The 12,457-nt window shown below is 39.2% G+C and overlaps 1 protein-coding gene across 1 annotated transcript in view; it reads left to right on the top strand.

Moving 5' to 3' along the window:
* The window catches only part of LOC149545534 (2-alkenal reductase (NADP(+)-dependent)-like), a 170,705-nt gene extending 159,346 nt beyond the window's left edge, over positions 1-11,359 (top strand). Inside the window, exon 5 of the mRNA XM_089790699.1 lies at positions 10,778-11,359. Coding sequence (XP_089646825.1) covers positions 10,778-11,156 — 379 coding nt within the window. The 3' untranslated portion in view covers positions 11,157-11,359. The remainder of the gene's footprint in view (positions 1-10,777) is intronic.
* Positions 11,360-12,457: the final 1,098 nt, after the last annotated feature.

The following is a 12,457-nucleotide window of genomic DNA, read 5'->3' as shown; positions in this document are numbered from 1 at the left end:
GAAGCTGACAGAGCTATATTTTTGTGTTATGACTTGATATGTGAGATCAAGTTTTGGTTGCGATGGTAATGAGGATGTAGGATGCAAAGTAAGGTTGGCGAACATTATGTGTAGATTCAGTTCCAGTGTTTATTGATAGTATTCCCTTTCAGAGCTTCATTGGAATTGTAAAAGCATTTGTGATGCTGCCAGTCAGTTCGGTATTGGACTATAAGTCCAATTTGATTATGTAATATGCTTTATGCTTTGATGAATTTGAGTTGTATAATTGGCCAATGAGCTCTAGGCTGTAGGCCTGAATGCAAGTTTTACCCTTTTGTACTTAGGCCTTTAACCATGCATCCTTTAACAGGGCACATTATTACTGCAGTAGTGACATATTTGTGGGCATCATCCCCATTGGGGTTTTCCACTTAACCGGGTTTTCCTCGATAACAAATCATGGCATTATGATGTTCATGTGTTGGATCTTGTTTTGTTTTGTTGCTTTAATTTTCTATTTTAAATTGTGGCTTGGATTGAAGGTGGTTACAGAATACTACTGCCCCAATTCACCCCCCTTGGTGCTTCCTCATCCCAACCGATTTCCGCTTATTGCTGTTGCAACTTGGCTTGAGGATTGAAACCCTTATCCCTGATTTCGGTGAGACACAAGGGCTCTCCCTAGTCAGGTCAGTGTGTTTTGTTGGATGAACTCTTGTTTGTGAAAGCCTAACACATTGTTAATTCTGGGCTGAAAGTATTGATCAGGTTTGGAGGCCAAATTGAGCACAATATCAGTGTTGGAAACTTAGATCTGGGGACATTCACTACTGCAGATCATCCATTTCTGAGATTTTTTTGAGCTTTCTAAAGGAGCGACTAGAAAATACTGTTGGGTAGTCATTCTGGGATTGTAGTGCTTGCCATTTTGGACAGCTAGGGTTTGATCAAGTGCAGAAATAAATTTGAGGCATCTTTGTGCCCAAATCTGTCTATTTTTTTTGATGAATAGACCTTTTCCATTAATTTAAAACTTTAAAGATACATATTCACAAAAAAGGGGCCAGGGGATACAGGATCACCCCGAGAATTCATACAGCCTGGAGATCAACTATTCATCAAAAAACATATATAAACAGAAACGAAAAAATTCACGCTCCAAGAGTAGTGCCAATTGAAAGAGGGTCTCAGTCATCAGAACCCCAGAAATCCTTGGGGTTATTGGTTGACTCAGGGGGAGCCCAACCATTAGTAGTAGCAACATCTTTATCTTTTTCTTTATCTTCCTCGACCCTGGGAGGAGAAATGGCTAAATCCAACCTTGGGGTCACGGTGAGCATACGACCAACCTGCATCAGCGGCAGCGGGGGAGCCACCAGGGACCAACCCAAGCCTAACCTCCGAGGAGGTGAGGCCGAGCGGCGATGGCCACAAAAGCCACCACCGGGAGAGTGGCAATGAGGCTGCAACCTAGGGGTCTACGAGTGGTGAGTAGAACTACTCTGGCCTCTTCGGCAACCACAAGGAGTACAGTCACCGGATAAAGCATCCGGGGGCACTTAGGCAACCGTACAAGGGGCATTTCCCCAATGAGAAAGTAGCTCCTACAGGTGAGGCACTTCCAGCACGACTTTGTCAGATTGTACTTGTATCTGCATCATGACATTATTACATATACATGCTTTAGAGTACATTACAACATAAATATCAAGAAAGCTGTGAAAGAATAAAACAACATTGCAATCTTTCCAGATTGTGAACAATATCTCCATTATGAAAGCATGCCAAATCTAGGCATATCTAAAAGGGAGTCTGAGAGCATCACCCATAACCACCATATGCCAAGTGAAGGCCTCTGGATGAAAAGGCCTAAAGAAGTCAAAAATCCAAAGCCAATAATTCTGAGCTCTTTTGCAAAACCAAAAGATATGCAGAAAGCTTTTAGTTTGGCCACAAAAGGGCATCTAGGATCAGGAACTCCCAAATACTGGAGCCGAGGACCCAAAGGCAAGCCCTGGAAGAGGAGACACCAGGTGAAGTGAGCAATCTTTGGCTTAGTGATAGTATGCCAGACAGTGGCAAATTTAAGACTCCAAGTCTTATGCAAAGAATACAAATGCCAACACTGATTGAGGGTATCAACCATCAGAAGATGGGGCACCAGCCACCGATACCCCAGCTTGGGCTTGTAATTGGTCATTGGAATGGCAGGGTACTACTTCCAATCTTTCCACCAAGGGCAGGATGAGTGAATTCCAAGCTTGTGTAACAAATTAGGAGGAACCAAAGAAACTAGAAGATCAATCGTCTGTTGATCTGGACGATTAAGCCTAAACTGCACCTGCAAATCCTTCCATGAGCGAAGGCTCATTGTAACCTTGGAGAATAAAGCTTTGGGTGTTTTGATAAGCCTGCGAAATAAATGCAAAGCACTGGCTCCTTGAATCTTGGCTAAAGGCACCCCTTGAGTGGCAAACAAGGGCGACCACCAAAGGTTTTGTTGATTCATCAAAAGCCCATCTCTGAATCCATTACCAGCCCAACGAAGCCAAGGTTTAATGGCTTCCCAAGATTTCCAAATGCTCTTAGCAACAAAAGTGCCCTGAATCTAAACAGGTTTAGAAGTCACAAGAAGGGTTTGAAAACCAATCCCCTTCCAAGCAAGACGATTAATCGGAAAGCCTGAAGAAATGCAATGATGTAACAATATTTTCCAGGCCTCATCTCCAGTGAGAGCCTGTATGACCCACTTGGCATAGAGGGCTATCCCCTGCTTGTGGGTGGAAAGCAAGCCAAGACCACCAGTATCCTTGGGTAAACAACAGAAGTCCCAAGCCACTCTGTGAAAGCCATGATGCACAGCATTAGAGGCCCAGAGAAAGCCCTTGAGAAGACGTTCAAGCTTAAGGTACGAGGCTTTGGAGGGAGCCCAACAAGGAGAATAATAGACATGAGTAGCAGCGAACACTTTGGAGCATATTTGAAACATTCCTACAAGTGACAAGGGCTTAGTGATCCAATATTCCAGCTTCTTCTCAATTCAAGCAAGCACAACATTCCACAACTCCACAGGAGATGCTTGAAAAGCAAAGGGAATGCCCAAAAATTTAAAAATTTCACCATGTTGGACCCATTTCCATTGATAACATTGTAACCAATGAGGGCCTAGCAGAAAAGATTGTTGGTAGCAAAGGGTTTTGTGCCATTGGATAGCCAACCCTGCAGCAAGACAAAAAGCATCTAAACACTGCAGAGCATTGGCAATATTCTCCTCATCATCAATCAACGTGAGGAAAGAATCATCTGCAAAATGGCCATCAACCAGCTGAGTGGTCAACTCTAGTAAAGAAATACCACGCACCAGACCTCATGAGATGGCATAGGCCAGCAGATAACCAAAGCCCTCAGCTGCCAAAACATAGAGAGAAGGTGCAAGAGGACAACCTTGGCGGATAGGTCTAAAGAGCCCAAAAGCTTCAGACTGATGACCATTAATGGTGATGCAAGCAGAAGCATCTACATCGATTGACAAAATACTGGGCCAAGATCCAGAGCTTGAAGCATAGCAAGAATAAAGGGCCATTCAATACAGTCATAGGCTTTGGCGAAATCAATCTTTAGGAAAAGGGCTTGTTGTTTGGATTGCTTGGCCCATTCCATTACTTCCCAAACAACAATGATGTTGTCCAATATATAGTGGGACTTGATGAAGCCAATTTGTTCAAGTCAAACAATCTGAGGGAGAAAATGCCAAATTTTAAGAGAGAGGGCTTTGGCAATGATCTTGTAGGAGACATTCAACAAAGTGATGGGTCTCCATTTGCAAATCTCTTAGGGCCCGTTTGGTTCATGGATATCAACAGGAATTAGAATTGTGAATTCTAAAAAAATTGTAATCCACTATTTGGGTCGACCAAATGAGAATTGGAATATGGAAAAATTAGAATTTTGTATCCTCATTTATCCCCCAATTTGAGGATTCAGTCTTCCTTCCAAATAGTTGGTATTGCTCAAATACCCGTTTTAATTCCAATTTTGTAAAAACAAGCATTCCAAATTAATGAAAAATAAACTTTTTTTCATGTCCGCCATTTTTTGGTGCTCACTTTTGGTCTGGGTTTTGCTCTCCATTTTCTTTGCTTCATGTTGCACCCTTCCGTCGATTCGTGCGGAATGAAAACACGTTAAATTGGATTGCATTGAAAATTTCTTACTTTATCAAGGAAGCTGTTGGGTTTCGATGAAGACGTCGGAGGCTTTGAAAGTTTTCTCGTCATTGCGGCTACCATGTATAAGCTACCATGTAAACAGGGGAGAAGCTACCATGTATAATGACGCATGTACATTGGTTAGAGACTGATTTGCGCGTCCTTTTAGCACTCTTGATAGTATCTCCCTTAAGAGAAAGTCATCGCTAGAGCCATGCCTATTTATTTCTGCAATTACTTACTACATACACTTTTTTAAAGCAAGACTCATTTGATTTTTTAGATTTCTTGAGGATGACTGAGATTGCTCTTGAATGGATTATGTTTTGATTCAACAAAAGAACGAGTTACATCTGTAGACTTTTGCCCTTCTTTTTCTTTTCCTTGAGGATATTTTAGAAATTTCTTCTTCTACTGGTCGAGGATTTTCCTTAGAGCCATTATCAAAGTTGCCCTTGAGTTTTCTTTTTCTTTTCTTGTTTTTCATTCTCCTGCTCTTCACTGATTCTGCAGCAATGGCGACATTAGGGTCCATTTTTTTAACCAAACAAGTGTGGAATTACAAATTCTAAATATCAAATGTTTTTTGGTTTGAACCAAGCGGTCTCATAATAAAATCCAGAAACCATAATCTGGACTTCAAGTTCTAGAATCCCAAATCAAAGATTTGGAATGCTAATTCTCAAATCATATTCCTCCAACCAAATGGACCCTTAAGGATCTCTAGCTTTAGGTATGAATTTAATATTCCCTTTGTTGATGATGCTACCTAATGAATTAGAATTGTAAGCTTCAAGATAAACCTAAAGCAAATTAGGGCCAATGTCATCCCAAAGCGTCTTGTAGAACTCACAAGGGAATCCATCACATCCAGGGGCTTTTTCATTAGCCATGGATAAGATAGCTTCCTTTAAGTCTGCAAGAGTAAGCTTTTGCTCACAAAAGGCATACTGCTTAGGAGCAAGCCTATTGGGAATCCGAATAACATCAAGGTAGGCTTGCAGCGCTTGATCATGCGCAATAGAGGGCCCTTGAGCCGTAAAAATCTGCTCATAATGATGCACAAAAGCCTAGAGAATATTCGGTAGGTCAGTGAAAACCTGTTGATCTTCTCGGATGCATTTAATACCCACAACAGAATGACGAGCCCTCAAAGCACTAAAAAATTCCGTGGAAGCCTAATCGCTGACCTCCAACCAATGGAGATGGGCTTTGATCTGAGCTTCCCTAGCAGCATAATTATCTGCAACCTACTTCTTGTGCCGAAGGTTGGCAAGCCGAACCTGGAGATTCGTATCAAACGGATTCATGGCAAGAGCCTCAGAGGCCGTACACAGATCGAGAGTAGTGGCTTCATAAGATCTCCTACGGTACATAGCTAGTTGTTTGCCGTAAATGCGAAGAAATCTCGCAGTACGAAGGATAGTGTCATTCCACCATTTAATCCATCCAAGGTGATTGTAGGGTCAAGGCTCAAGATTTCAGACACATAGGATGTGAGAAACAGTTGGTGGATGGGACAACAAAGAAGTGTTGAGGTAAAACTGGGTTTTATTCGGGCAAGGATGAGCTGTTTGCCAGGTGATGGAAAAGAGAATGGGGGAGTGGTCTGACAATGTCACATCAGGCAGAGGAATGACAGCCAAGGCATGCATTTGAGAAAAGAAAAGAAAACTCTGCGCAAAAATCATAGCCTTATCAAGCCTTTTAAAAACTCTATCAGATCCAACTTGAAAATTGGACCAAGTGTGCCAAATCCCATCAAGGTGGCGGCAAGTAAGATTAGGATCAAAAAGTCCTAATTTGTTCTGCATGTAAAACCAGGCCTCCAGTTCACCAGCTGCCCATCTAAAGGGCAAAAGGCCTTCCTTGTCAGAGGCCAGCTCAACCATATTGAAGTCCCCACAAAAAACCCATGTCGTAGGTAGCAAATGATACGCCAACCAATGCCACAAGTGTGAATGTTTAACAACATCATTGGGAGCATAAATGTTAACAATACCAAAAGAATGATTATGAAAAGACAGCAAAATCCAAACCACCCTGTGCAAAGGGTCAGAACCATGTGAAACAACAGAGGAAATTAAAAGAGGGGAGAGAAGAGTAAAAGCATCACCTCGACCAGCTTCATGTTGAGAAGCAAAAACGACACTATCCGGTCAAATAACATGACAGGCTGAGGTAAGAAGAAACCCAACAACTTTAACTTCCTAGAGGCAAAGCACATCAAGATCAAACCAACGCTTGGTATCGTGCACAAAATATTTTCTAGGGAGATCTGTTAGCCCCCGCACATTCCATGACATGCAATTCATGGTAACCCAACTTGCATGTCATCCTCATCCCCAAGAGAGAAGTTGTGCAAAAAAGAGGGAGGCTCAAAAGAGGGGTCATCAATAGCAATGATCCATTGAAGCTTCTCCCCATTGTCAAAAAACTCATCGCAGCCATCTAAGCTGTAAGACCCGCGTAGCTTTTGCTAGGCAATCAACGACGTCGCTTGCGGCACTCAAGCCCAAAGAGGGCGTAGATCTTGGGTATGAACACTCACTATCCCTTGGCCTCCAGGGTTTGAAACAGGAGGCAAAGGGAGCAATGGAACTGGGGATTCAATGGGTATCTGGCTTAAGCTAGATTTACCATGATCCATAGGCATAGAGCTCGCCTTAGCCGTAGACGAACCTTTCCCTTTTTTCACCACTCTAATCCATTCATCTTTCTTGGCGGCCGGAGCGGGCTTGGTTTTCGAAGCAAAGAGAAGATTATGGTCCAACAAGGGATGATCCCTAATCTTATGCTCAGGTAATTGGCACTGGTAGCAGGTATTTAGAAGGTTAAGGTAAAGCACTTTCTAAGTAAAGGTGATACCACCTATCTGTATATCCACTATATCTTTGAGGTCCCTAAATAGGTCAACCTCAACACAAACCCTACGTTGGGGACGAGCATTGAAAAGCTTGTTTGGTTCAAGGCAAACAACCTTGCCAACGGTTTGCGCAATAGTAGGTAAAAAAGACCAGAAAGGAATGGGAAGCCCAGGGAACTCCACCCAAATGGTTACCTTAAGTTTCCAATCATTGGAAACAGCAAAATCTCGCAACCAGTGCTGAAAAACTAGGAGGAAGGACCTCACAATCCAGGGGCCTTGCACAAAAACATGTTCAGCTTGGCCTGCATTGCCAAAGAAAAAAAGAAAAAAGCCTTTGGTAAGGCTTTGAACACCTTCAAGGCGAACACCTTGAGGTGTGCAAACCTTGGAAACCCATTCCCGCAACGTGCTTTGAGAAGGAGTACGACCCACAAAATACCCAATAAGAGTTTGTTGTTTAACCAATTGCATGCACTATCAAACTCCTTGGCATTCAAAATAATATCAGGAGAGGAATTACCTCGTGGAACACTTTGGGCACAAACTTGCACCGGTGTTTGGTCAACGGAGCCATTATCTCTAGTAGCAGCAGCAAATCCAGCACCAGCATCAACTGCTGGGCCGGAGAAGGCCGAACTCATTATAAATGAAAATATTCCTGCAGTAAATGCAATATGACAAACAATGGAAACCAGCAAGGATTCAGACGAAGGCCGTACAAACCCTAGCAGAGCTCATCTCTCGAAACTACAGCACCAAATCTGTCTGTTTTCATGTCCATCTCAGAAAAATTAGGGAAAATCAGGCATATACCTTTTTGAGAATTCTGGTTTATCATTTCTGAATCTGATCAATCAAAATTTCTGTTTATGGTTCTATATTTGATCTGAAATCTGAGATTTAATGAGAATAATTTGAAGCAAAGTTCATTTCCAGATTTAGGCCATAGTTGTGAAAGTTTTGTTAACAGACTTGTGCCCTAGCTTGCATATTTTATTGTTTTCTTTTTAGTATCCCTTTTGGGGATATTAAGATTGCTTTCCTATTCAATCTCCTTCCATCTAATCAGTACCGCTTCATATATTTATATTAATAATCTATGATTCCTCCTTGTCATGAGTCCCTTTGGATCCTCTTTGCTTCTCATATACTCTTAGAGCATCATTGTTGATGGTCACACCCCTGCACAAACATTTCCTGCATACATAGCTATCCTTGGCTAACTTAGAAAGGGCCATTTTGAGGATGGTATTTGAAATGTATGAGATATTAATTAATATTATTCATTAAGTTATATTGATTATTATATATATTGATTAGTACTTGATCAATATTGTTAATTAATATATATTTATTGTTAATTGTTGATTACAAGGGAGTGTATGTTATGAACAATTATACATACATTAAATATATAGATGTATTTGACTAAACATACCTCAATTATGGCTCATGACACCTCCTTTACAATACTCACTCAGGAGAATTCCTAGAAGGGTTTTACATTTTCAAAAACTATAGCGGAGAATAGGAAGATGAACAAGGAGACAAAGGGGTGGCAAGTAAAGAAGATAACTGAAAGGTTTTCTCCACAGAGCTGGAAAACCTTAAGGATTGAAACACTCAGAAAATCCCCTGGGATTATGGGCTACTTGAGAAATCGATACAAAATTGTTGTGTTGGAGAGGGCCATGGAGCAGTTGGTTAGGATCAACAATACCATCATGTGCAAGACTATAATAGGGATGATTACAGCTTGAGCAAAAGTGGAGAGGAGAAAAAATGAATCCATAGAAGAACAAAGTGATGGATTAGAGGCATGACAAGAAGACTTTGATTGCTACTAGCTAGAGGCAAATTTGGAGACTTGCTTAAGATTGGGCCTCACATTATTAGGGTCTTCCGTTTTTATGGTTATGTTTAGTCTTTTTTTTTTTTGTTGTTTCCTATGCTATTTTTGAACTTTGCTAAACTGGTTTACTTTAGGTTTTTCTATTGTGTGTATGGTTGCCTTGTAATTTTTTTGTTTGTTGGCTTGATCTCCAAGGCTTTTGGCCTTTTTTGGGGGGCAAGGGGGGCTCCCTATGCATTTATTTGTAAGGGTTGGGGGCCCTTCTTCTACTTATCTTAATAAAAAAACTTTTCTGTGTCCATTTTGTCCTAGTATTCTTGTAACATGGTAGTAGGTTTGGATTTGGATACTATAGCACATAAATCTCTATGCACAAGTATATTCTCCATCTAAAGCTTCCAAAGCTCAAAGTTTTTGCTTGAGAACTCAATTTTTAATCGATACGGGTTTCCCTCCTCTTTAATAAGATCAATCCCTTTTGTACAAAATTCCAGTCAATTGAAGATTAGTTCAAAAAAATCTCTACCTAACACTTAGAACTTGAGTTGATCAGGCTGTAATACCAAATGAAAGGAAGAAAGGTATATAAAAACTCTCCCTAAACTAATCTTAAAGGAGAGTATTGTGCAAGTTTTTATGATATTTACAATTACAAAAAAAGGAAACGCATATAAGACATATACCAAATCATATCATAACATAGTTGTATGGGAGGAGAACACTTTTGAAAGAAAAACCCCTCACTCCATAGCAACCCAAAGTATTACTTAATAATCTAAACATGAGTTACGTTACATTTGCATGGTAAGCATTTATATGAGCATCTCTAACCAAAATTCTAGAGCAATTCCAGCAAAATAACATTACCTGTAAACTCACTATCCAGTACTTCCAACTTTAGCACTTTCTAAGAAGAACAAATGAAACATAAAACTATCAAATGGTAATTACAAAACTGTTTACTAAAGCCGCCCAAAAAATGATGTCCAAATGCCCACTTAGAAAATAGCATCATATCCAAAATGAGTTCACGAGCAGAAATTGGTATATTCCTTCACCTATATAATAAGTGCATCATAAACCATTGTCAAATTGGACATTCCATTTTACATTTATTATCTCTATTGGAATATTATTTATGATTGTTAGTAACTTGCACCATAAGTTGGTCAACACGTGTGACTCCTTATAGCTCTTTATAATGTATTGAAGATTTTTATGTTTCCAAAGTCGGAAGAAAAATTTCTGGAGGTTATAAGTATTGATCTGAGAGGCTGTTAGGGTCCATTTTCTAAACCTAAGCTTTTTGGTTTTTTCCAAAATTAAAATCCATAGCCTAAAAATTGAGTGATTGGTGTTTTATAATCTGAAAATTGTGTTCTTTATATATTTAACATTAGGAGCAAGGTTAAGATACCTTTCCTTAAAAACAAAATACAATGGTAGGATTGAACTTAGTTCTGATAGACTACAGAAGATAAATTTTGTTTGACTTCAAAATTTTGAGTTGTAAGGATTTTTTTATATTTTTGAGTTCTACTCCAAGTTTCACTGTAATGTTAAAGGTGCAAACTTCACTCCCACAGACACTGATTGGGACATCCAGCGTCATCTGTATGCTATTTTAGTAATCTTTTGTGGTGTTATGTCAGTTTCTTTTGCCTATATCCATACATTTTGGCATTCCCAAAATTCAAACACAGTCCAGCCAGTGGTTCTAATTTGTCCGTGTATAATTCTTTTTGTTGTTGTCATAGTTCTACATGCATGCATTGGCAACAATTTTCATAGGTGCAATTTTTTTTTCAACTGAATTCTTTGGAGATCAAGCTAATTGTTAAAGTTTATCTTTGTTCTTGTCATTAGGCATTTTCCAGAAGGAATTGACATCTATTTTGATAATGTGGGAGGTAGCATGCTTGATGCAGCACTTATAAATATGAAAGTACATGGTCGTATTGCTGTTTGTGGTGTTATCTCTCAAAATAGTTTTCAAAATGCACAACCCATACATAACATAAATATGATTATCCCCAAACGCATAAGGTTGGAAGGCTTTCTTCAGTCTGATTACTCACACTTGTACCCTCAGTTTCTTGAGACTGTGATAAAGTATATCAAAGAAAGGAAGATAATTTACATTGAAGATATTGATGAAGGACTTGAAAATGCGCCAGCAGCTTTGGTGGGTCTGTTTCATGGTAAAAATCTTGGCAAACAAGTAGTTCATATTAGTGATGAATAACATAATTGTACATGAAGCTCTGGGATGATCGTTTGGTTGATCTTGTGTTAGAAATGCAACTGAACAGATCCAATATTTCCATTTCATTTTTAGTATCGATTTCTTGAACTTCTCAAAGGAAAGATGAGTGAATTTCATGTTCTACTTGCATGTTATATTGTCTCTTATATGGATTTAACTCAGATAGAGTTACTTTTACCTTCCATCATATTCTCTTTTTTTTTCATCAATTTTTTTTACTATTAAATGAAGCAAAATAATACATATTTACATAAAGCTGAAGTTCAGCAGCAAGATTTTTACAACTGATTCATACTCAGCTGAAAGCTGTTGCAGGAGCAACTATATAAATAATATTTCTATATTGTTTATGGGGGGTACTTATATGTTTTGGGGTATATTTTATCATTTTAGGGTATAATTAATAGTTTCTATCACTTAGGAAATAATTGATGTTTAGGGCACATTTTAATATTTTAAGGCATAGTTTGATGTTTTGTTAAAGAATTGAACAAAACATGTACGGGACTGGTGGTTGCCAAAAACAGTCTTAACTGTTTATCTTTGTTTATATGTTATCTCCAAATTGATCGTGGAGGAGAGGATTAATTTTAATTTTCTTTTCTGTGTGAAGAAGGACTGAGATATTGTGAAGATTATTACCCGGCCCTGAACAGATGAAATAAATAATATTGTAGTGCTTTCTCGCTACTTGGTTTTGGTTTTATTTTGTTCACACTGCAAATTGATTAGGGATGCATATCATATCTATTGGTTTCTGAATAAAGTAGTAGTAGCATTGTTTTTTTTTTGTTTACAAGTTATTGTTGTAGGAAGCAGACTCACACAAGAATATCTTCATGGCCATTTGCAAGAATGGGCTACAGTTTGAAGAAACATGTGTTTGGTAAGGCAGCATCCCTATGTGCTTGCCATGAATGAACACATGTAACCTTGTAAGGTGCTGTTCATATTTGGTGTTTTCCCTGTAGTTTTTTTTCAGTTTCTTCTTTCCATCCAATATTGAGCCTATTATAGGCTTTGTCCTTGTTATCTCCTCATCAAAAGCATAGGCTAGGACAGCACCAAAGAACAGCTGCCTGTAAATGCAGCATACAAGACAATTTTAATGAATAGGAAATTCTGTAAAACATAACAGCAACAAAAATGCTTCTCAATACCCATGTGTGCAGCAGGCTCCATCTGGTGCAATCTTCAAAAGGCTGAAAATTATATGCTCGAACCTTTGTTGCTTTCAATGAATGTATGCAGCTGCTGCAGGAGAATAAGAATTGTACCAT

The sequence above is a fragment of the Cupressus sempervirens genome, chromosome 7 (genome assembly GCF_028749045.1).
Source record: "Cupressus sempervirens isolate cs-2001-9-10 chromosome 7, ASM2874904v1, whole genome shotgun sequence".
In the NCBI taxonomy this organism is placed as follows: domain Eukaryota; kingdom Viridiplantae; phylum Streptophyta; class Pinopsida; order Cupressales; family Cupressaceae; genus Cupressus; species Cupressus sempervirens.
The sequence above is the reverse complement of the archived record's forward strand: the minus strand, read 5'-3'. Positions and strand labels throughout refer to the sequence as shown.